This window comes from Carassius gibelio, chromosome B23 (assembly GCF_023724105.1).
Source record: "Carassius gibelio isolate Cgi1373 ecotype wild population from Czech Republic chromosome B23, carGib1.2-hapl.c, whole genome shotgun sequence".
Lineage (NCBI taxonomy): Eukaryota > Metazoa > Chordata > Actinopteri > Cypriniformes > Cyprinidae > Carassius > Carassius gibelio.
Genome location: NC_068418.1, coordinates 10,877,768 through 10,903,981, shown reverse-complemented (window position 1 = coordinate 10,903,981; position 26,214 = coordinate 10,877,768). Strand labels below are relative to the sequence as shown.

At 37.7% G+C, this 26,214-nt stretch overlaps 1 protein-coding gene across 1 annotated transcript; it reads right to left on the bottom strand.

Annotated features, from left to right (window-relative positions):
• Positions 1 to 81: 81 nt before the first annotated feature.
• pdzrn3a (PDZ domain containing RING finger 3a) lies at positions 82 to 25,963 on the bottom strand. The gene is made up of 10 exons (XM_052594552.1): positions 25,064 to 25,963; positions 22,730 to 22,819; positions 21,133 to 21,240; positions 3,352 to 3,590; positions 3,132 to 3,222; positions 2,762 to 2,854; positions 2,546 to 2,608; positions 2,357 to 2,458; positions 2,032 to 2,139; positions 82 to 1,902 (listed from the first exon to the last, which is right to left on the bottom strand). Exons 1-10 carry the CDS (start codon positions 25,772 to 25,774, stop codon positions 418 to 420), a joined length of 3,090 nt encoding a protein of 1,029 aa, XP_052450512.1. The 5' UTR covers positions 25,775 to 25,963; the 3' UTR covers positions 82 to 417.
• Between the last annotated feature and the right edge of the window lie 251 nt (positions 25,964 to 26,214).

Below are 26,214 nucleotides of genomic sequence, written 5' to 3'. Positions count from 1 at the left end.
TGGTCATAGACACAATTCATTTTCACCACAATGTTTAAGTGGAACCTAATATTGCTAGCCATCACAATAAATAAGTGGGTGAACTGCAAATAACTGCAAATAAGAGCCAGAATTTCACATAAAATAGATTTGCATCTGTTCTTACATTAAACTATGATGAGTCGTTCAATAAAATATTTCATTACAAACCGCAATGTTAGTGCACCATCAAGTTCTATAAAGTATTAAGATAGGAAATCTGTAGTTTGCTTGAATTTATCATCACGCATATGTACTCGAACTACTGTGTCTCCCAAATCGCTTTCATACTTAAGTCCCAATATGACCTACCTCTTGAAATGAGGCAAGATTTCCCCCACCAACCCTCACCTAATTTTACACAGTAAACTAGTAATGTGCCCTAAACCGCGCAATCCCTTATACTGTAGTCACAGAAAGAAAGGAATTATATAGTCTTGTACCATCTGTGGACTTCGTGCCATGTGTCAGCAGCTCCTGAATGGTCATCCAATTATCAAATATCCTCTTGTTCCTCCTCTTCATCATCTTTTTACGGCTAAGTTGGATAATATCAGGCTCCTTGTTGTCCATTGCTCCTGCTTGTTCTTTGCTCTCTATGCAGCACTGCTTCATGAGTTCCCGCCGTTGACGCTGTTCTTTGGCCCGTGCCGCATGCTGTTTGCGCTCCTCCTTGTTCCAGTATCGACCCAGTTTTAGTTCGCTGGCTGCATCGTCATCTGTAGTCACACTGCAGCGTTCTTCTCGAATGCGCAAGGCTCGCTCTTTCAGAAGCTGGTCCCTGATAGGCCTTTTGGTGATGTATCTTGTTCCATCACTACGGATCTTTACCTTCCACCCCGTCTTGAGCCTGGACTCTGTGGGGGGGGTTTCTGCATTCTTGCACAGGCTGGCTAAGCTGACTTGACTCTGGGCATATTCTACAGCTGACTTCTGCTGGATAAGCTGCATATAGCTTTGGTAATGTTGTGCATGGGCTGGGATGTAGGTATTCTTGTACGACGAATGACGCAAGGATGTCAAAAGACTCTTCCTTGGGTTCTTTTTCTTACTCTTTCGTTTCCCCTGATTTGTAACCTCTGGATCTCCAGGTAAACTCTTGGTAGGGCTGATCTCCTGAATGGGAGAGAGGTTATGTTTGGAGCATGCTGTTGTTGAGTTGCGTCTATGCATTGGAGAACCTTTACCCATGTCTCCAGCAACCATTCTTTGGAATTCAAGAGAATCTGGTTCCAGAGTAGGATGTAAACTCGAGCAGCTCTCTCCAGTGTTGTAAGCACTAGTAGAGCCTTCATTATCCACTTGGTTATTGATGAGGTCCTGATGGACTTGCTCAGAAAAGTCCTTGGCATTAGGTTTTTTGGCTTGTTGACCACCACCTTCAGCCTGAAGCCTGTGTGCTTGTATGATACTCAGGCATTCCAGCTCAATGTTAAGCAACTCTTCATTAAGCATCCGAATCTCCCGATCATCGCAGTCTACATTAACCCCCTTTTCATACAGTGGGGCATTATGCTCCAGAAATCCCTGAGGACTGTTACCATTGACCAGAGATTTCAATTCAAGCAGTTTCCAGAAATGTTCACATGCCGTGCCAGGTACACCAAGGAAGCTTCCACCGTCTCCATTGTCAGCTGAAAGGAAGGAGTCATTGCTTAGGTGCATGTTGCCACTTTCGACAGTTTCCTGATTATAGATGTACTTCCTGTGGCTTTCTGGGAGCGTGTCACAGAGGGAATTCTGGTCATCCCCCACGATGTCCTGCTCTGAGCTTTCATCATTACGAGTGCTTTCATCTGTGCGGCCTACACCGCTGTCTTTCTCATGCTGGTTGGACAGTAAAGTAGCCGTATCTGTAGTGCCGCCATCTTCTTCATTTGTGCTCTGTTAAATAGAATGGGAAGATATGTTAATAGCTCGCAAATCACTTTAATAGTAAGAATAGCTCCTCCTAATTCATCCTAATTGGATGAAGCGAGCAATACACTGTTGACTTGACCCTTATTAACTTACCTGCTGCAGCATACGTGTAGTGAACTCCTTGACCTGGTGAAGTTGCTGCTCCAGTGTGCCCAAGTGCGAGTCTTCTAAGCTGTTTCTATTTTCCAACCAGCTAACATCCTGCAACACATACCGAAATGCAATGTCAATTCTTTTACGTCAATCATGGATGTCCAAACCTAATACAGAAGGCCACTTCATGCAAAATTTTGTTCCAGTTAGTTGAGGTGTTTAAATTGGGTTTGAGCATAGCTCTGCAGAAAAGTGGTCCTACAGACCTACAGTGGTCCAAATGTAATCGACCAAAATCTTTATCTGCACAGAACAGTGAGCAGACCTGACTTTCTGGTCGAGCCACTAGGAGGGAGACATTCTTGCTCTCCACCTTGGTAAGAAGTGTCACTGCCATCTCATGGCTCTGGATGTCCATTCCATTGATCTTCAGCGTTTGAAAAATAAATCAAAAAAGCTTTGTTTTATGTTTGAGACAATATATTCAAAGCAAACCCAATAGAATAAAGTCTACCTGGATAATCTGGTCTCCTTCCTGGACTCTGCCATCTTTTGCTGCAATTCCTTCTGGATCAATCTAAGCAGGGTCAGAACAATGTATTTAGCCTTAACTGTGAATAGACTTGAGAACCTAAAGCTATACTAAGCAAGAACTAAATCATAAATGTAATTGTTGGAAAAACTGCCTTAACAATTACTGTCCTGAGAAATTCCCACTGCAGAACCCTACCTCGCTGATATAAATGGCGGACTTCTCATCATCCGTCTTGTAACATAACTTCAGGCCAAGCTTATCCTGAGTGGTTTTCCTCTGCAGATCCACCTATTAAAACAGGTAATTGATTTAGAAGACAAAGATTTAACATTTTAGTTAACATAAGACATAAGCCAGAGCCAGTCTGAGAATTTGTAGTGTTTCCTGCACTTATATAGATGATGATTCATTTGCATGGTAAATCCATGTGTAATTAAAGTGGTCTTGGCAAAATATAAGCCGGTATATGAAATCAAAATTAAAATGACCTCAGAAGACACACAGATTAAACATGATTTAAATGTGCATGGCTCAGGAGAGAATACAGTCTATGCAAACACAATACCTTGTATTCCAGTGCTCTACTCTCATGGTCTTTCTGTAAACCGTTGTGGAAGTCTGAGGGGTAAGGTGAGTCACGTCTTGCCATTTGATGTCTTCAATAGAATGAAAAATTAGCATTAACTGATGCCGCGTTCACAGTAACTCTCATTTTAATATGAAGATTTATATTAAGATTCTTTGTTTTGATACAGTTGGCGAAAGAATCACTGATTAGCACTTACTGTGAAGGTGAACGGAAACTCTCCTGCAATGGTAACTTGGCCAAAGTCTCTATATGGTTTGAGGTTTTCAGCATAATGTTGGTCTGAGTACTGTTTTCCATTCCTCGGGCTGGGTCAAGAGTCTTGCAGGTATTGTGTGCTGTCCGGCGCAGTACCTGAACCTCAATAGGGTCTTTGGCAGTTTGGAAAGCCTCTACTGCTTGATCATGGGTGGCAACAGACATGCTTCTTCCATTTACCTACAGAATAAACAGTTTGACATTTTTCAATTTGTTAACATTTGTATGAAAATCAAATATATAACTAAGTCATAAACTAAACACGTTCACAGAAATTTAAATTGACATGACATGTGGCCACGTCTGGTGACCCATGCTCTGAAAGTGAGTATCTTGTGTCCACCAGCTGCTTTAAGAACTTCAGTGCCTCTCTTCCTCATGGACTGAGCCAGATTTGCTAGTTCTTGCTGTAAGATGTTACTCCACTCTTCCACCAAGCCACTTAGGGGACATGTGGTTTGACACTGCGAGGATGATCAGCTGCCCTTCCTGTCGAACGAGGCGTCTTATAATACAAACAGTTACTGCTCTGGTCACATTTGCAATAATTATTTATGGTTCACTGAACACGCATGAAAAACATCCTTTTAACCCTTTCCGATGAAAGTTTTAAAAGTATATCTGGATTTTACAATTATTTTTTTAAATGCAGTATCTTATATAAGGGATGTTTTCTTTTTTGCTGAAATTTATTTGTATAATATAAAGTACGTCAATATGCATTTTCCATTGGATTCCAACCCATAACATTGACATTGCTTTTACATGCTCCACCAGTTGAGAAGACTTTGCATTCTATATGATATCTGTTTTGTGAGGTTCACTTCATGTTACACAGTAGTCTTTCAACAGGCAGTAGATCTACATAATGTCAGGAGCAAAAACTCTTCTACTGTATATACTTCTATGAAATGCAAACCAAGCATTGATAGTTTTGAAAATACACTTAAAATGTCACTTTAATTGTATGCGTTGTCGTCCCAACTCCAACAATGAATACTGAACTTGAGTGCCATGTGTGGCTGGCTGTACATTAACCTTAAAACCAGATCTAAGGTCAAAATCCAAAACATGCTGATTTCTGAGGAGGGGATTCAGGATTCCAGGTAATGCATAGCAGGTGGGACAGCTCAGGGTTGTTTTAATTTTTTTAAATCATATGTAATAAAATCCTCTGGTTTAAATCTGAAAATTAAAACTATAAACAATCAGGTGTATGGTACAGAAAGACAAAGCAGATCTAATGCCATCTATTCAACTCTGTTAATTCTGTTACTAGGCTTAGAAATATTTCTAGCTGACTGGAGTGAGAAAAATATATAGACACATAAGAACTGAACTTGCAAGATACAAGTTAATGAAAGACTCCAGGCCAATGTTGTCATATGACACACTGACATTTTGACCTAAAAACTGTTAATTTGGCTAAACATTGCAAAGCTGGTTCATATTTATGACCGGAAGTTCGGTTTTAACATTATCACACAGTTAGTGAGATTTCATTCATTGATTGAAGTCCAACAGGGTGTGTAAAAGCTTTTGAATTACACAAGGAAATGGCTATGTGCCAGTAATTTAATGGGAGAGAACTTAATTTATCAAAGCGCTGTAAGACGCAAATCTCAAAGCTAATGTCCTCAGGGACCTCAGCTCAATCTGCTGTCTGTTCTGGAATCTTGCAGTGGCAATAACACACATGGGAACTTTGTCAGTATGCCCATTCATGTGTGAGCTGACAAACTACTTTAAATTCACTCACTCACACTGTTTCTCTTATAGCTTTTGGCACACAGGGCAGGAAATTCACTGCATATACTTGAGTTTAATTCAACGAGACATCCTTTGCCTGACTAAAGCTACTTTTAGAGTTGCATTAAAGCAATACACATTCTGCATGTAATGGTTCAGCTAGTTTGTTAACCGATTAACCTGTTGATCTTTTTTTCATGAATTCATCAAATAAAGAGACTTTATTTCCATCTTTTCATTGAAAAGCATGGCATTCTATAGTTTGTCTACTTATTTCATTCATACATTGTAGGCTGTACTTTTTCACTTAAAAACTGCTAGCAAATTGCAGAAATAATTACAAAGAAACTGCAAGTAACACATTGAATATAACACCAAATTTTGAAGTAGAAGGCCTGAAATAATATTTACTTGTCGAATGTACTCAAAAAAATGTAAATAATATTTAAAACTTCAAGTTTTTTTTTTTTTTTACACTGGCTTACACAGTATCAAAATACAATTTTTTTTTTTTTAATCAAACACTGAAATGTAGTGTATAAATTTTAATATGAGCCAAATTTAGCTAATTTCTGCTAAGTGATGCACAAACATATAAAATATAATTTTATTGGATTGAAGTTAATAAGCCTAGTTATTTCACAGTTCTAAATATGCGCAAAGATATGGCTTGTTGCATTGTAATATGTGCATTTAGCCTCAATTTTCTTTTTTTAGCCTCTTTTAAAGAGTTCAGTTCACACTTTCAGCCTTACAGGAGGTCATCTGGAGGGTAAATTACAGTGGGAGCTAATTACTCGAGGATGGTGGGAACGTCACTGATCTATAATAAACCAAACCACACAAAAACACACACTCATTCATTAAGTATTTGGATGAGATGCCAAACATTTCTCTTCAGTAGCGTGTGACCCTCTCATGACCCTGTCAAATGTACACAGTCTCCGAAACACATTCCTTCCTTCGGCAAAATAACCTTTCGCAACCTTTTTAGCATGCAAAACAACCTCCAGAGACAAACCGCGTGAGGCATTCGAAATGTGTTCATTCAATGGTCTTAATCAAATTGTGATGAATTCAATAAAAAATTAATGACATTTCTTAATAAATTTGAATTTAATCACACTATGAAGCCATTACTCCCAGTGTATGTAAATGAGGAATAAACAAACCAAAATGACTCGAACAAGTCAACCAAGTCAACTACCTTTTTTTTTTTTTTTTTTTACCTGACACGTGCTTCGTAGTAGTTTGTAGTGCTCATCTGACCGCTGTAAAGAACAGAGACTGCAGCCCATGATGGAAACACATCAGCAAACAGCACACCGGCTCCAAAACGTGATCACAAAAGAGACTGTGGCTTACAGACACAACAACTCCAGCGTGAGACTGTGTTTGTGTCTGTAAGCCACGCATGTGAGAGCTTGTTCCCTCCTCCCATTCACAGCAGCCCTCTCCCCCTCTCATAAAAAGGAAAGCGTTGTCTGTATCCTCAACTATGTTGTTTTTCTGATCATAAAAACAATTCAAACCCGTAATCAACACTACCAAAGATTATAATAACCATGTTCCTCAGGTGTGGTGCAAAAGAGGCTGTTTCGTAATGTGCGGAAACAAGTCGTGAAAACGTTTTGTTGGGGGCCAATTAAAAAGCTCACTTCTCCAATTACTGGCATGAGCACGTCGATAGGAAAATTGCAGCAGTAAAATGAGCAGCTTTTGTTATGTCAGAGCACAGTGGTATGAGCACAACTGGAGGGTGTTGTTATTTGTTATTCCTCCGAAAGTACACGAATGCTCAGCATGTGATGTAATGTGGCATGTCACAGACAGGGTAAAGGTTATTGGTTATCATGCGTTAATTGACTCGGACCACATTACTGCAGAAATGAACAGGACTTGAATGGTTCATGGTATGAGAAACCAAAATTTCCTTATTCGAGTCATTGTTGTATAAAAGCAACCGTAGTTGAAAGTTTCAGAACTCTACAAGAACATTCTGATGAAATTACATCAAGTCTGTAAGATAAAAAATTACGATACGTTTATGCAGCAAGGATGCATTAAACTGATCAAAAGTGACAGGAATGTATAACGTTACACAAGTTTTGCATTTAAAATAAATGCTAAAAATATCAGTTTCCAAAAAATCTTAAGCAGCACAACTGTTTTCAACATTGATAGAAATAAGAAATGTTTCTTGAGCATCAAATCAGCATATTAGAATGATTTCTGAAGAATCATGTGACACTGAAGATTGGAGTTATGATGCTGAAAATTCAGCTTTGTTTGCAGAAATAAATCAGATTTTAAAATATATTCAAATAGAAAGCAAATTTCTTTTTTTTTCTTTTTTACAAATACTTATAATATTTCACAACACTGAAGTGCAATTGATTAAATAAATGCAGCCTTAGTGAGCATAAGAAGCTTTCAAAGACATAAAAAATCATATAAATTGAAAACATGTTAATGGTTTAGTGTAAAATGATTATATTTTAATATACAAATGTACATGTTTCATAAAATATTAAGTATTTTTCTTTTTAAATGTACAAAATTTCATAAGGCAGATTGATTCAGTGAGTTAATTTAGGGTATATTTACATTTGAGTTTTCAAAAAGATTTGCATTCAGAGGACAATGTTGTCAAAACTATTTCCATCCACAAAAGTGACTAAAAACGCTGAATTATGCATGCCAGGCCAGTAGTTGGCGATATTGCTTTGTGAAGAAACACTATGCATCTACACACATACTTATAAAGCAAACACTTACAGTATAACGCATGTAATTACAATTTGCTTTTTAAAAGTTTATAAGGAGACGATATCCGTATTGTTTTCAATGAATGGCAAAATGCAGACATTCTCAATTTTTTGCTGAAACCCATGTTGTGTAAACTTTAGTGAAGGCTTCATCTGACTAATTCAAACCTTTAACCAAGTCTTCTTGCATGATTCATTAGAAGATCCAGCTCATAAGAGTCATTTGAGTTTTCCCACATGCTCTGACACATTAAGCTCTGGTGCTCATGTGGGTGATGTGAGTTTGAATCTAACGTGATGTTTACGGATCCTGTAACCCTTCTCATCATTTCCTGTCCTATCTCCAATATTCTACAAATAAAAAGGGTGAAGATACACATTTACATATGAAAACACCTGGTTAAGCTTAGTGAAAGGGAGGAAAACTAACAGTGTAGCAGACGCTGTGCAATCTTGGTGGCTGTCAGCCATGCAAAGACACAGGACAACCAGACACATGGTGTTCTCCGAGGGAAGAAAACGCAACATTCAATCCTTCCAGATCACTGACTGCATGCAGTATGTATTGGGCATACATAATTATGTATGCAAACAGTGAGGAAGCACATGGTAAAAGCAGCAGTGAAGGGTTGAATGTCCCTTTACACTTATGTGTACTGATATCCAGATATCATTAAGCTGTTCCTCAGGGTCTATATAATCCTCTCATATGGCTCAGTGCTCCATCAGGCTAATGAAAATCTCTGCTTGAGGTTGTGTATCACTGAGCTGCAGTGTCTGGCGCAGTGCATACAGCCAACTTAAAGATGAAGTGTGGGTTTTCGCTTTCTCATCCAATGGCGTTAGTCATTATTTTTGCAATTACGTTTGCAAAGTGCTGCAGAAATTAAACACTCCACTTCTAAAAAATTATTTAGTTGCAGGAACCTCCAGTACGGAATCAATATTGTACATTTCTCATGAAATTTGCAGCTGGCACATAATTGAACTAATTCATTACAGAAACAGAGAGCTTGATCAGTTCTGTGCTTTGCAGAGATTTGTAACATCTTTGGACAGCTGTGCTGTAGTTCACTGTGGTCTTATCTCATATTTCTGCCTGTAAACTGAGCAGAGATGATTCAGTTTGTGGAAGAACACAGTGTCAGGACTGAGTCACCTTTTGTGACTGTGCAGAGCGAAGCTCCGTCTTTTTTGAACATCTCAGGAAAACCATGACTCACACTTCTGTTCTATTCTGTTGTTCTATTCTAAACCATCTGGACAGTTATATGAAAGTGTTGAAAACCTTATTCTTTTTTATTAGGCCCAAGATAATACCATTCAAAACTGTAATAGTGTGAAAGACTTAAAAATGTAAATAAAATGATCTAATATTCTTATGACGGCAAAGCTGACTTCAGCATGACATGATCCTTCAGAAATCATGCTGATTTGGTGCATAACCATTTAAAAACCATAAATTTTTGTTCAGGATGCTTTGATAAAGAGAAAGTGCAAAAGAGCAGTATATTTATTTAAAATATTAATATTTTGTAACATTATGTCTATACCTTTTTAATCAAATTAATGCACTATAGCTAAGTAAAACTATTAATTTTTTAAAATAAAACATCTTTCTGACTTTATATTAGTTGTGCAATAATTACTTATTTTGGTTATTACTATTCATAAATGATTTAATTAAACACCTGCTTTTTCATGCAAACAGTAATGAAAAACTCAAGGCTCATTATTATTATCCATGTAGGTTTCCTGTATTTAAAACTGTAGCCCATGGCACTAGTAACAACAAGGTCATGGGTTTGATTCGAGAGAATGCATGTCATTTTACCATGTCTTTTCAGTCTTAACTGTGGTAAAATCATTAAAACACTCATGCTTTCATGGTATATTGCATTTATTCTAATGAACCATGATTTAGTGAATCGTGATTCTTGCTTGCTAAGGTGCTGTACTCTCCACAATCACTTTCTACCTCATCATGAGATACTCTTTCGACACATCAAGACAATTATCATAATAACACAGTCGCACTGCACTCACTCACTCAGGATTTCCACAGAAGACCAACCTGTAAACCTGTTTTCAACATCCTGACATGAAAGCACTTGCCCCACTGACATTTTTTGTGCACTTTTAGGACAACTCGTAGAAAAACAACCACAAATAAACCCATTTAGATTCCAGGACCGGGGCTTCAGCTGCTTTTAAACACAGTATTCTACATAGCTGCCTTGCAGTATTAAGCATAAATGTTTCTGGAAATAAATCCTGGAGTTTTTTTGTTATATAATAATGAAAAGAAAAAAAAAACACCTGTTCAAACACTGACAGCTGACCCCTTGCTTTTAATACAAACCCCACAGACACAAAGAACAAACAGACTGTTTTTGTCTGTCTGGTTTACCAAGGTAACATTTAAAATGCTGGTTCTACTTCTGCTAAAGGGAACGTTATCTTCAGCAACAGAAAAGTAGCAGTTGAGAAAGAAAGAAAATTTAATTATTACCTCACTCATTTTTACTTTTTACAATGGAAGTCAATGGCTACTAGCAAATGTTTGGGTACCCACATTCTTCAAAGTATCATCTTTTCCACCTTTTTAAGAAAGTTTTGAATAATTAGGAAAGTTTTGGGTATACCTGAGTCCAATCGGACATGTTTTCTCAAACCCATACCTACATTAGTTCAAAACTCCAAAACATACCTATACAGGTGCTGGTTGTATAATTAGAATATCATCAAAAAGTTGGTTTATTTCACTAATTCCATTCAAAAAGTGAAACTTGTATATTATATTCATTCATTACACACAGACTGATATATTTCAAATGTTAATTTCTTTTAATTTTGATGATTATAAATGACAACTAAGGAAAATCCCAAATTCAGTATCTCAGAAAATTTGAATATTATTTAAGAACAATACAAAGAAACGATTTTTTGAAATCTTGGCCAACTGAAAAGTATGAACATGAAAAGTGTGAGCATGTACAGCACTCAATACTTTGTTGGGGCTCCTTTTGCCTGAATTACTGCAGCAATGCGGCGTTGCATGGAGTCGATCAATCTGTGGCACTGCTCAGGTGTTATGAGAGCCCAGGTTGTTCTGATAGTGGCCTTCAGCTCTTCTGCATTCTTGGTTCTGGCATATCACATCTTCCTCTTCACAATACCCCATAGATTTTCTATGGGGTTAAGGTCAGGCGAGTTCGCTGGCCAATTAAGAAGAGGGATACCATGGTCCTTAAACCAGGTACTGGTAGCTTTGGCACTGTGTGCAGGTGCCAAGTCCTGCTGGAAAATGAAATCTGCATCTCCATAAAGTTGGTCAGCAGCAGGAAGCATGAAGTGCTCTAAAACTTCCTGGTATACGGCTGTGTTGACCTTGGACCTCAGAAAACACAGTGGACCAACACCAGCAGATGACATGGCAACGCAAACCATCACTGACTGTGGAAACCTTACACTGGACCTCAAGCAACGTGGATTGTGTGCCTCTCCTCTCTTGCTCCAGACTCTGAGACCCTGATTTTCAAAGGAAATGCAAAATTGACTTTAATCAGAGAACATAACTTTGGACCACTCAGCAGCAGTCCAGTCCTTTTTGAAGCGAGACACTTCTGACGCTGTCTGTTGTTCAAGAGTGGCTTGACACAAGGAATGCGAAGCTGAAACCCATGTCTTGCATACATCTGTGTGTAGTGGTTCTTGAAACACTGGCTCCAGCTGCAGTCCACTCTTTGTGAATCTCTCCCACATTTTTTAATGGGTTTAGTTTCACAATCCTCTCCAGGGTGCGGTTATCCCTATTGCTTGTAATCTTTTTTTCTACCACATCTTTTACTTCCCTTCGCCTCTATATTAATGTGCTTGGACACAGAGCTCTGTGAACGGCCAGCCTCTTTTGCAATGATCTTTTCTGTCTTGCCCTCCGTGTCAATGGTTGTCTTTTGGACAACTGTCAAGTCAGCAGTCTTCCCCCATGATTGTGTAGCCTACAGAACTAGACTGAGAGACCATTTAAAGGCTTTGCAGGTGTTTTGAGTTAATTAGCTGATTAGAGGGTGGCACCAGGTGTCTTCAATATTGAACCTTTTCACAATATTCTTATTTTCTGAGATACTGAATTTTGGATTTTCCTTAGTTGTCAGTTATAATCATCAAAATTAAAAGAAATAAACTTTTGAAATATATCAGTATGTGTGTAATGAATTAATATAATATACAACTTTTTGATGATATTCTAATTATATGACCAGCACCTGTATATACAATTCACCATGACAGAAAAAACACTATAAAATACTGGTAGAACAATCTCAACTTTTATTACAGGGGCAGATTACTGATTATTAAAGACTTGGTTCTTTGTGCAATACAACCTCAAAACACAATTTGCAAACTAATATATTTTTATGTTTACATCACATTGCAGCTGCATAGGTATGGCTCTTCTAATGCAGTAAACTTGCTCAGTAGCTCACCTGGTAAAGTATTGCATTTGAGATGTGGAGCACTCAGATACGAGTGATCCTGTGAGACACAAAAAATCTCTAAGGCTTGTAGACACAATATAAATTGTCATGGTTGCTTTTGTTAACACTGTCAGTTAGGTTATAGTGTAGGTGGTATATTATTTTCAGCGTGGTAAAGAATTTATCTTTTAGTGCCATTCACTGGACATTTCATTTTCAAACCGATTCAATATGTACAATAACACAATATAAATTGTCAGATTTGCAGCTTAGGGGCTGTGTATCACTTTTTTTTGTCCCTCTTCACTATTGATGACAAAAAAATGTAATACAGGTTCAGAACAACATGATGGAGAGTAAATAATGAATTTTCATTCCTTTAATGTACTACTCACTGAATGTGCACATAAAAGGTACTGTACACAGACAGGATGTACATTATGCTCCACTCACCATTTGTTAACACCAGGTGAATTCACTTAATGCTGTAGTTAAACAGGTCTGGTCTGTTTTCTGGCTGTTTATATAAGATGACCTTACAAGCTGTGAGAAGGAAATGAGGTGCTGCATGTTTTTATTAAGCCATGAAAACATGCTTTTATTACTTGAAAATTTTTGCAGGGGAGTGCTGTAGCGGTTTGCTTTGCAGAGACATGCCTTTCAATTCAGTGCTCCTAAAATAACACACATTCACAGAATTCAAGAGGTACTTCCTTTGAGACTAATCGTGCTTTCAAGTTTTAAAATGGCCTGAAAGGAACAATGGAAATAAACAATTGTGCAAAAGAGCCGCTCAGCCTTCTTTCCACAAGAGAACGGAGGATGCCAAGAAAAGCAAGGCTGAACTTAAGACCAGAGTCCCATTTCACGGAGATGAATGCAGAGGATCTCCTGGGCACTCTAACCTGTAGTAAATGGATGAATCTATGCATCTGCATTCACAACTCATCATACCTCTATACATACAGCGAGTGAAAATAGACTCATTAGAGTCATTTTTTGAGACATATGAGGAGAGTTGCAAAACACAGTGATTCAATATTTTTTTTAAAGCAAGAAAGGCTGAAAAGAAGAAATTACTGGTACAACTATAATTAAACTTCAGAGTTCCATTCCATCCTCTTTAAATAAGTGTTTGCAAGGTCAGTCCAGATTCATCAATTCACTCAATAGAATTTCTTAATTAATTTCAGAATGAATACATTCAGAAATCTACAGCGTTTGTGCAATCAGCAACATCTGGATGGTTCTATGCTTATCAAACATCGTTTATAATTCAGAAGTAATGAAGGCATTTGAACTCATGCACACATATTAATGTAAATGAATGGCTGGCTGCCCAATACATGATGCTTTTTGTTCAGTCTGTCAGGCAAAATAGAGATAAATGTCTATACGTCTATATTATACAACTCATAAATTAATATTACAACCCGCTGATATTTAGATAAAATTTGTGAATTTGGGGCTATTTCATTAGCCTTAATCACATATCACTTCCTATTTTCTTGAATATTTTGTCTAGACACAAATCCATATCAGTCGACCATAATTAATCCTTCAAACATGTCTTACACTGTCATAATCTTTATTTTATAAAAGCACAGACTTGCATTCTAAATGACAATCATGTATTCTGAGTCTCTTTTTAGGTTTCTAACAGAATTTTAAGTATAATACTTTGCTCTGTACGCCACTGAGGGGATTTCTCACATTTTTCCTTCCCCGAGAGGCACTAGCAGTCAAATCTGTGTAGCACAAGAGCTTCTCTGTTCCAGACATTTTAAAGTGAGCTTGCCAAGCCTACAGCTCTGGTGCTATAAATGCATGTCTAAAATTACCATCACACCACCAAGTTTTTTAGTATCTAGGTATACAGTTATGTGGTTATATGGTTGTGTGAAATCATCCTACAGTAATTCCACTACTGTATATTGTACACATACAGAACAACAATTTAGGGTGACGTTTCTATAAGCATAGGAGACAAACCCGTAAATATTGGGGTGAGATGTTAGGCAATGATTTCCTTAATTGCACACTTATGTTTGAAACTATCTTTTGAATACAGAGCCCATTTTCCCATTGCTCTTCTAAAACACTAAAATACTGGAATTCAACCATTGTTTCAGTGCAAACCAGGCTTCACACAAGTATGTACTGTGATGTTTATTTGTGATTCATTACCAATTTAATTTTCAGTGACTGTTGTGTTTCAGTTTAACAGTTTTATTGCAACATTAGCTAGAAATTATTGTATTTTTGCCAGAAATAATGGCTACCATGGTAAATTCAAAATATGGTAGATAACCTCTTGCACAAAACAGCATAAACACAACATGTGCATAATTTGATGATATATTGCTAGAGGAATGTTAATAGATGTGCTTGAGAGACTGAAGAATGCTGACTTATGGGAAACTCATCTCCCTGGTTTCGTTGATGGTTGTTTGGAGATTACCGAATCAAATTACTCAATTCTGATCTTCATTCCATTTTACTGTTTCATGACATTGTTAACTAGCTAATACATATCTGGTCTTAAGCACTTATGAACAACAATGCACATGACCATTGTCAGGCGTATGGAGATCTGCCCTGAAATATGCCTGCTGCCATTACTTCACAGCTCAAACATAACTCTACTTTCAAGTGAGATGCTTCCTATGCAGCATGCTAAAATCATATGGTATAAGTCAAATCATGCAATTCAGACTCCAAAATCTCAGACTTCTTAAAGGGGGGGTGAAATGCTATTTCATGCATACTGAGTTTTTTACACTGTTAAAGAGTTGGATTCCCATGCTAAACATGGACATAGTTTCAAAAATTAACTTGTACGTTTGAAGAAGTATTTTTGTTCCAAAAAAACCTCTTCCGGTTTGTCACAAGTTTCTGAAATTTTTTTTCGAGTATGGCTCTGTGTGACGTTAGATGGAGCGGAATTTCCTTATATGGGTCCTAAGGCACTTCTCCCGGAAGAGCGCGTGCTCCCATATAGCAGAGCAATGAGAGCACAGACATTCACTGATCAGAGCGAGAGCATCGCGAAAAGTCACAAAAGAAGTGTGTTTTTGGTTGCCAGGGCAAGACAACCCTGCACAGATTACCAAAAGAGAAACAGCATTAAGGGACCAGTGGATGGAGTTTATTTTTACAGAGCATCAACGGAGTTGTGCAAGTGTTTGTGTTTGTTCCCTGCATTTCGAAGATGCTTGTTTTACAAACAAGGCCCAGTTTGACGCTGGATTTGCGTATCGTTTATTTCTTAAGGATAATGCAATCTCAACGAAAAAGGGTCACGATCGTGTGTTGGAACCGCAGGCGGTGAGTAAAACTGCTTCAAATATCTCTGTGTTGTTAACTTAGCTATCAGCGGGTAAGCACATCAAGTAAACAACATGCGATGTTGTCATCAAACTGCACTTTCCACATGTACAGCTTAAAAAAAAAAAAAGACGACATAAGGAACTTAGTCATTTTCCAAAACCGCTAAGCACATATATACAGTTTCAGTACATACCACACGCTGATGCTGCTCTTGTTAAATTTCAGCCTCTGGATCTGTGTCACAGCTTCCAGACTCGCTCAACACAAAATCCTACTGGCGCTTGTGATTCTTTAGCTCCGCCCACATGTCACGCCTCCAGTCGGTCGTGTTTTTCCGGGAAAAATCGGTACAGACTATCTTTCTCTTATGAATATAATAAAACTAAAGACTTTTTGGAGTTATGAAGGATGCAGTACTACTCTATAGGTACTCAAGATTAACAGGATATTGAGTGAAAACGAGCATTTCACCCCCCCTTTAAGGTTGATTCCAGAGTAAATGCGGGTGTAAAATGTGCTGCTGTCAACATTAGAGTGTGAAATAGGTCAAAGCTACTGCACGTCCTCATACGGCCAATCAGAGCACTTACATTTAACATCCTTGTGATGTTTCTAATGATATAAGTCCAAAACATGCGTTTGAACTGAATCGATGAATTGCTGTTTGTTCCTTTCTCAGGGACTAATGAATCTTGTGCCGTGGCTGAGTAGAGTTGTACATCAGTTCTCAAGAAAACTGTCATGTAATGTGCATTTACTGAAACACATTCTTCAAATGAATCTCATTAGTTTCACAGACACTTAACTATAATTACTGTAAATGTATTGCATGTGAATATGATAAGAACATTTCACAGTCATCATGACTTGATTAGAAACAGCTTTGAACTTTTTCTGGAAAAAAGCATCCGATGCAGCCACAAGAATTAGCATCTTAAAATACAGTATTCTTTAATTACAACCTAAGATCATAACAAAATTAGAAAAAAAAGCTGATATTTAATATTACGAGTAAACACAATTATGAAAATATTAACTGACAAACTTTAAGTGCTGTTCTTATAAAATAAAATAAAATAAAAAGCAGCAAAACTGTTTTCAACATTGATAATTATAAGAAATGTTTCTTGAGCAGCAGATCAGCATTTGAGAATGATTTCTAAAGAATCGTGTGACACTGAAGCCTGGAGTAATGATGCTGAAAATTCAGCTTCTGCCCTTATTTGGTTTCCTTCCTGTTCCTGTTCCTAATTGTGTTTATTGAGTCCAGGTGTGTCTTGTTAATTCCCTCATTAAGTTCCTGTATTTAAGCCTTGCATTCAGTCTTAAATGTTATTCTGTGTGTGTTCCTTCCTCCTGAGATAATAAAGCCTGTTTATTGTGATATTCTTTGTGTCCACGCTCCTTGTTCCAGCACAGTAGTGAACCGTGACAAATAATATTTAACAATATTAATATTTATACTTTCTGTACAGCACTTTGGTTCCACTTGTGGTGTTGAAAGGGCTTTTTAAAAATAAAGTTGAGTACTGTTTATTTAATCAAATAAATGCAGACTTGATAAGCTTAAGAAACGTCTTCCAAAAACATAAAAAATCTTGCCGACCTCAGACGTCTGAACAAAAAAAGAACAGTGTAAAAATAAAAAAGGATCAATGTGGCAAGAACACTGATATGAAATACCAGCAGCAACTGCATTATGTAACGTACAAGCTGTCCAACACCCCAGTTTTTTTTTTCTTCTTCATTCACTGAGCTTGCTTTCGGCTCAGTGACCATTGTCAGAGCCCTAATTCCTCATTCCTCTAATCTTTCCATGATCCTTTCTGATGTTTTTCTCTGTTTCTTTAATCTTATTCACCACGTGTTGTGATTATTCTCAGCAGCAGTTGGAGATCTGAAGTCGAAAAAGGTGGTTTCAGGGTTTAACTCGCATGAACAGCAAACTGTGATCAAAGGAGTCTGTCTCAACACTTTTCTCAAAGGGATAGGGAGAAACTGAGGTAGACCTCTATATAAAGCGCACAGGTCATAAACAAACATTAGACAATCACTTAACAAGGAAATGAGAACAGAGTCCTTTTGGTCTCACAGGCTTTTGCTGATGGTTAATAATCTGAGTTTTCGGAGAACGTACTTCCACAGGAGTGATTTTCTTCTGAATCTCTTTTCTTGAGGGGAGTCTTTTGTGGTCTGTCAGGTTCATATAAAAGGCCTGAGCTACATATAGCTTGAGAATGGCTGTTTTGAAACCAAATCAAGATCTAGAAAGCATTTCCCTTCTAACATATTTCCTATTTCTTCCAAAACTGCTTCGACCCGGATCGCTGCCTTCTAGCCTAGTTTTCCAGTAGGATGCAACATACCCCCTAGTGCGACATATGAGTTCAAAGCACGCTTTATAAACTTTGCAGGCTAAAATATCATTGCTGTCCTGCTGACACTGACCTCCCAGGCTGGTGGTCTTAACCTCTGAATTGGCTCACAGCAATTGTTTTCGCCACACACTGGTGCGCTTAATGAAAGTATCAGCGGAGGAATGCTTTCGTAAACCCACAACCTGAAGGAGGAAAATAGTGTGCTTGTAGCTGTCCTGCCCATGTGTATTAACTCAGGAGAAAATCGTTTGTTTTTCCAGATTTACAAGATGTCACAAAGATGCTTAATGTTTGTGATTCACCTGGGTATGTCTTTTAGCATATGCAGGAAAGCCTTTAGTTAATCCATACACAAACACATCAAAATTTTAGTGCAACATGACAGGGCAAGCAGATTTTCCTGCTATACCACACAGCTAATAAATAAAGAAACATAAAACAAAGAAATGAACAAACAATTGCTCATCAGAGATCAACAAAAAAGAGGCTGGCGTCAAAGCTCACATTTTTGGATTATGTACATGCATTTTTATAACTTGAAAAATTAAATATTTTGGCCTTATATGTGAAATGTGGCCAGATACTCTACTGTCAACACTTACAATTTGTTGGCTAGGTAAAATTATCTGAGCATTGATGAGGACCTGAAGTGGGACATTCACATTGACTCCATCGTAAAAAAGGCCGAGCAGAGGTTGTACTTTCTCCGCCAGCTGAGGAAGTTTAACCTGCCACAGGAGCTGCTGAAACAGTTCTACTCCACCATCATTGAATCCATCCTCTGCACTTCAGTAACTGTCTGGTTCAGCTCAGCTTCTAAATCTGACCTCAGAAGACTACAGAGAGTAGTCCGGACTGCTGAGCGAATCATCGGTTCAACTCTCCCATCTATTCAAGAACTGTACTTATCCAGAGTGAGAAAAAGGGCTGTCAAAATCACTCTGGACCCCTCACATCCAGCACACTCCCTCTTTGAACTGTTGCCATCTGGTCGACGCTACAGAGCACTGAACACTAGAACGACCAGACACAGGACCAGTTTCTTCCCTCAGGCAATCCATCTTATGAACAGCTGACAATAATGGCGAACACACTACACTTTATATTTATATACACACACACTTTATTTATCTAACACACATACTTAGTATACACTTAAATCTTGCACACAATATATAACTTCACTTTGTAATATACCTGCCTACAATTGTCATTTGTATATTGTCATTCACTGTCTACATATTTGTATTTTTTATTCTTTTATTATGTGTTTTATGTTCTGTCGCTGTCATTCTGTTGTACTGCGGAGCTTCTGTCACGAAAACAAATTCCTCGTATGTGTAAACATACCTGGCAATAAAGCTCATTCTGATTCTGATTCTGATTCTGATGAGGTTTTGTCCAGAAGAATTAACTAGTTTAAAGTTTAAATGGTAGTTTAAATGTAAGCCATAATTTTCAATCCAAAGTGTTTAAGACTAGCTGTTTAAAATATGTTGAAATTATTAAATGTATGATTTTTTTTAAATAATAAATCATATAAATATTGAATCAAATATGAAAATATTAAATGTTATAAATATTTATTAAATATAAAATGTAATATTAAATATAGATATCTAGTTCAGCATTGAAACTCTAGCTGGTCATGCTGATAGGTCCTTGACATGTGATCTGCTAGCAATCATATTGTTTACTGCATGGCACAAGTTGATTGGAGTTAGACACATATTCTGCAGCCAATAAGATTGCTTTTTCAACACTTAAATAGCCTGGTTTAGTGTTCACTGTAAGCTAGTCCTGCTGCGAGTTCCTCTGAACCCTTCCACCTCCCCCAGCTCCACCTGTCTTGATTGCCCATGAGCCCTGCTAATCTTTCTAATGGCTAACTTAATCATGCATAAACAGTACAAAATTAGCTAGTCTAATATTCATAATGATCATGACTATCAATACCCAAAAAGAAAATAATACCATAAAAGAAGAAAGCAGAATTTGACTTTGTGAGCAATATTCCAAGTATTCAATGTACCACAACAACTTTATATAATAGAACAGAATTCAAGTCATTAATCACAAAAAAAAATCCAAACTCAAGACTTAAGAAAACCTGCAATACACCATAGAAGTCATATTAATTACTTATAAATTATAATTTCTCTTTTTTGTGCTTCATAAAAAAAAAAATAATAAAAAAAAACATACATTTTTAAAATGTCATCTAAGAGCCAATTGTACCTTCTCGGTTTATAAAAGTGAGCCATGAGACCACCACAAAGGCTACATGTCTGACTTCCTCTTTGAAACCAGCAGATGTATCATGCATTCTTTGGGGAACTAATCGAGTGGGATGCACAGATTTCAAAAGGCACTGCTGCCATTGTTATGTTCATCACGTCAGACAGACAGCAAAGAGCCCACATGAGACAAAGTGAGTCGAGAAAGAAATCATCATGGTCTGCTCTTGCTCATATAAGAGGCCACTCAATGAAAACACAGGGTTTTTTCTTAGACACTTAACGACAAGCTGATATTTTAACAGCATTCTGGATGGGCACAGATGTCACATTTCGTAGATATTTACAAGCTACTATTTCTCTATGTTGTGTTGTCACTGTTATGTGCCCTTATAGAAAGCATTCGCTTTTATATGTGAAACATTTTGTTCCTCTTTTCTGAAACAGTGATGCTGGATGAACAGACTAACACCCTTTTTAATGAAGTCTGCCCAGTGTGAAATCAACCTACAATGGCGCCAACATTGTTAGTCTGACTGGATCTGACAAATCTAACAAACAGACTGTGAAAACATTGGCACCAGTTGAGCAGCTCAGACTAGTGGTATGATGTCTATCTCCTTTGGCTTTCATCTGTCTAGTGATTGTCTTGGTGACCTTTTTCTTCCACAGTGTGGGGTTTGATTGCCTTCAGCATTTTAGTCTTCATCCTGTCTAAGAAAAAGCTTGCACCTTCAGTTTAAAAGCAAGTTCTGCATCCATAAAATCAACCGACAAACCTCAACGATCCTGTCATGAACATGCAGTCCGGCCTTGTCAGCTGCTCCGTTTTCCACTATTTTGGATACATAGATGCCATCACTGAAATCCCCATGCTGCTCTGTTTCCTTAGAAGCAAATGTTGAAAATTAGACTAGTTAATTACAATGAAGTAAAAAAATAAAAAAAAATCAATAAATTGTTAGATATTCATAACAGTGTTTCTCAACCTGAGGGCTTCAGCAGATTCACAGAGTGGCTGCAGAATGACTTAAAAGTCTTCAAAAATGTAACATTTAAAAGAATATAAAGTTTAATTAAAAATGTCACTAATATATTAAAATAATCCAACTCATATCTAAACTAAAAATGCTAAAAAACAAACTATCAATAACTAATAACAACAAATCCATAACTATTGTTTTTACTGAGGAACATACTAAATTAATAATGCTAAATGCATAAATGTAACTGTAAACATTTCAAAGTTTGAAAAGAAGCAGCTTTTTTATTATTACATGTTGATAGCATGACGATTTATTAAATGCAAAATATATGGATGGGCTTTGAACATAAACCTCTGAAATAATAAATGAAATATTATAATAAAATAAAACTCTTCATTATATATTAAATTGCAATAATAAATTAAATAAAATTATAAAATCATGAATTGTAATTCAACGAAATTTAAAACAATCACACAACAGAAGACTTCCATTAGTTTAACAAAAAAGAACAGATACTTTTTGTTATCTTCATGTTGTTTGGCTTTAATTAGAGCATTCTGGCAATTACATTGAAATATAAAATGCACTCTCAACTTAATTCTGAATGAAGCATGAGCCTGACTCAAGGGCACGCTCTCTATACATAAATGTATGTGTAACATGCATAGATATGCATTGAAAAAAGGTTAATATGGCTGTCCATTAAGACTGAACAGGTGGTAAACAGCCTGTGGTGATTCTTCACTAGATTAGAGAAGAGAATGTGATGCGAGCGAAAGCCAAACCCACAGCTTGCTCCCTTCTCTCCACTTGGACACAATCTATGTGAGAATTTAATGGCTCCCACGCTCGCATTTCACACAATGTACTCGAGAGAAATGTGTGGAGCTCAAACTGTGCAATCTGTAATTATCTTTTTACATGTGGCTCAGTTGCTGATTTTGTTTTTCTTACAATGGCAGGGTTGGTTGAGTTAGGAAAGACTGTGCAAGTGCATTCTGTGGCTAAAAGATGAACTAACCCACATTTACAAATGTGTTGCATTACATTTTTATTTCTGTCATTTAAATATAAACCAAGTGAATCTGGGTTAATGAGCTACCTTTCCCCAGTCATTCCTATGGCAAAAAGTGTCCCAGTCCAAGCTGATTTCATATCATGCAAAGTAAATGGTGTGCATGTTTTTCAAACAATCAAGCTTTCTCACACAAAGCTATTAAATGGCTTGAGAACACTTGAGAAATAGTGTATATAAGTCATATTAACTACTTTTATAATACTTTTAAGGTACTTTGTGTCCTTTTTGGTTTTTGATCATTTCAAAAATGTACATTTTTGATCTAAATGAACTTTACATGGTAGATCTTTGCACAGTCAGCTTACATACCCCACACAATCTTCCTCCAATGATACTGAATCCAAGAGATCCTGGTGATGTTCTGTGGAGGGTGACTTTGAGGCTCCTTGTTTCTTCACCCTGAGTTAGAGAGATAGGACAGAAAGAGAGAAACACAAATGATGCTGCAACAGACTGCAACAGCAGGTTTCAACCCAGCTTCACTGACCCTACTAACCATCTCTCCCCTAAGAAGCAGGGCTCCCTCCATTAGCTACCTAATGAAATGGCAAAGCCACACGAGATTCAGGGGATTATCATATATCAAGCGGCGGAGACAGATCACACCCTCAGAGACACCTGGCAAAATCACAGTCAAGGTGCTATAAATGTCTGAAAATAATTTATGAATGTGTGGCCAGGTGTTCACCACACTCACGACACAGTGAAGAAATTACTGAGGAATTAAATCCCACTGCTTTCCTTCAGATCAGGGCAAAAAGATAAATATTTCTTGCTGGTAAGAGAATTTCCGGTCTGTAAATTCACTCGCTGTCATCAGCAGGTGTGATCAGGTTTATCTTAGACCCCTAAATGCATTTTAATTGGATTATTTAATCATATTTGTTATGTACAAGAGAAAGGCGAGTAATGTTAAGTACATATTTGTAATACTGCTCCATGACAGACGTCAAAAATCTCTCAGCAGACGGGGTTGATCAGCTGTCATGATGTGGCAGATGTGGCCGAGTGAAAATCAAGGCAGGGCCTGTGACTTTTCAAGAATGACAGATTTAAGACAGCCTTAAAATATCTGAACTTAAGTAAGCTGTCTATCAAACAGCAGTGGCATCCCCCGCTGAAACGGAAATCTGTCACAATGAGTGAGACCGGCATCATGAGCTCTTGATAAGTGTCTGACTCAACCACAGAGAGCGCAAAGAACAAGAAGGGACTCTTGTTTAGATATTATGTCCTTGAAGTCCACAAGACATGCCTCCTGACAACTCAATTAGACTGAAGACTTCATTTTGTTGGTCTCACAGACCATTCAGATTGCTTGAACACGATGGGAGACGGTGTAATTATGTGAAAGCATTTGAAAACAGAATGAGAACGTACAAGTTATGTTTCTCTTGTTCAGATCTGGATCATTCAAGTGTGAATGCTTTAAACTGACATGATAATGAACTGACGGTGCTGGCTTGGTGACAGTGAAGAGAGAGAAAAAGTCTTGAGAGAAATCTCAGTGTGGGTCAATCAACAGAAATATCTTATTATATAAAAGATGCTGATTCAAACAAACATTCAGTGGATTCCAGCAACTATTTATTTATGATGGGAGATTGATGCTTATATATCTTATATACTGTATCAAAGATACACTGTTAGAAAGAACTGTGCAAAAAGTTTGGGATAGGAATATCATTTCATCCTATCTACTCCTAAAAGGTGAAAATTAATACCTTGCACTAGTAATAAAAAATATAATTTGTGTTTTTTGAAACCTGTAGTTTCTTCTGTGTAAAATAAAAGAAGATACTTTGAAAAAAATGTTGGTAACCAATCAGTTTTGTGTCCCATTGACTTCCAGTGTATGATTAAAAAGTATAATGGATGTCATTGCGAACAGAAACCTTTAGGCTACCAACAATCTTCCAAATATCTTCTCTCAAGTTTCACAGATGAAAATCATTCATAGAGGTTGATGATGAGTCAGTGATAATATAATTTCACAATTCACAATTAATATCCCTTCATATCCCTTTAAGGTACCTCTGTGAACCTCTTAGGTTTAAGTGACAAGCTCTGCACCTGTAAATATACAGTTTTTGCACTTTTTTTCTGAAGGTACAGGTTAATATTTGCTCTTGGGTAAACAAGAGAATACAACACCATTTGAACTAAATGTCAGCAACACAATAACTTTATACAAGTGTTAACTGCTTCCATGCCAATGGTTGAATTTTTTTTATGTTCACTTTTGTTTTCAAGAGTAATATGAAGGATATTAATCAGCCAATCAATATATATAGAGTTACTCTGCTCATAAAAGTGTCAGCTGGTTGACAGTCACAACATTTCCACACTACAGTTCAGCGTAAATTAACCTTATCATATCCACCTTTTTTCTGTTTCCCACAAAACATTCATAGCAGGCCATGTCAGTAGTATTAATCTGCACTCTTGAGTAAAATGTCTACCACGTGTTTTGACAATATCTTTGCTCCCATGGATTTAACTTGTCACAGTGATTTCAGGTCTTACTCGAGAACCAACAGAATCAACTTGATCAGTAATTCAATTCAAAGTAACTGCGCTACAGGTTGTCACTTTGATTTGACTTACACTGTTGACTGTTCAGTGTTCACAACTCACACTGACCTTCTCGAGGGGCATCCAGCTGCTCGACAGCGCGTCGATCCTGCTCTTGTACTCGGTGATTTTCTTCTGAAATGTGAGCGCCGTGATGTGCAGCTCGCAGTGGAGCGCGGAGAGTTTGGAGAGGAGCGATCTCTCCCTCTTACTGAAGCTCAGCGACTGGCGCTTCAGCTCCTTCTCCAGACTCAGCACTTTGCTTTGGAGGAGACCGCTGTGTGTCTTGAGAGCTTGGAGACAGCTGTGGTCCTCGGACCTCTCCTTGAGGGTCAGCGCGAGTCCACATCCGTCCTCACAGACCTCCACGGCCCTGCGCTCGCATCCCTCCCGCATGTGCGAAGCCACATCCTTCAAGCTGAGCACCGCGTCGCATCCTTCATTCCCGCATCTGACCGGAGAGAATGCGCAGGTCTCCGCGTGCTCTGGCAGATGCTGGAGCTTCATCACCCGGTTGCAGCCTCGTTCACGGTGGTCGCATCTGACGTCCAGCTTGAGAATGAGGTTTTTTAGTGGCAGGACGTGGTTCAGCTCTTTCCTGGAGATCTTCTGGCACTGGACAGGGCAGATGCTGACTTTGGAGAGCCACTGGAGCGCGCAGACGGCGCAGAAGACATGTCCGCACGGAGTGCTGAGAGGATCCTCTAGAACTTTCCCACACAGTTTACAGATTAGGTCCGGGTCCACGGGACCTTCGAAACGCTCTAGGTCAAAGCCCATAATCCTGACGTGAAGTTCTGGGACGACTCGGCAACAAAGAGTGATAGAGAGAGAGAGCTATCAACCCACGCTCACGAAATGCGCGATTAAAGTAGTAGTCTCACTCAGGACGAGAGGCGCGAGCTACCGTAAACACTCAGCGAGCAGAGCAGTGTGATGAGCGCGCGATTCAACAATGGAGATGATGAAGTGTTGAGTAGCGTCTGAAACTAATAAATAAATAAATAAATAAATACTTTTAATAAAAAAAAAAAAATGGTAATAGGAAACCAAAAAAATGAAGTGATATGTTGGTATCATATGATTAAAATTAACTTTTTGTTCTTCTTATTGATACTATTAGTAAATCCATTAATATAGTGAAATATAATGATAAATAAAAGTTTTTACTCTAGATGATGCTCAGTTTTTTTCTTCTAATATTCTGATTTTAATTATTA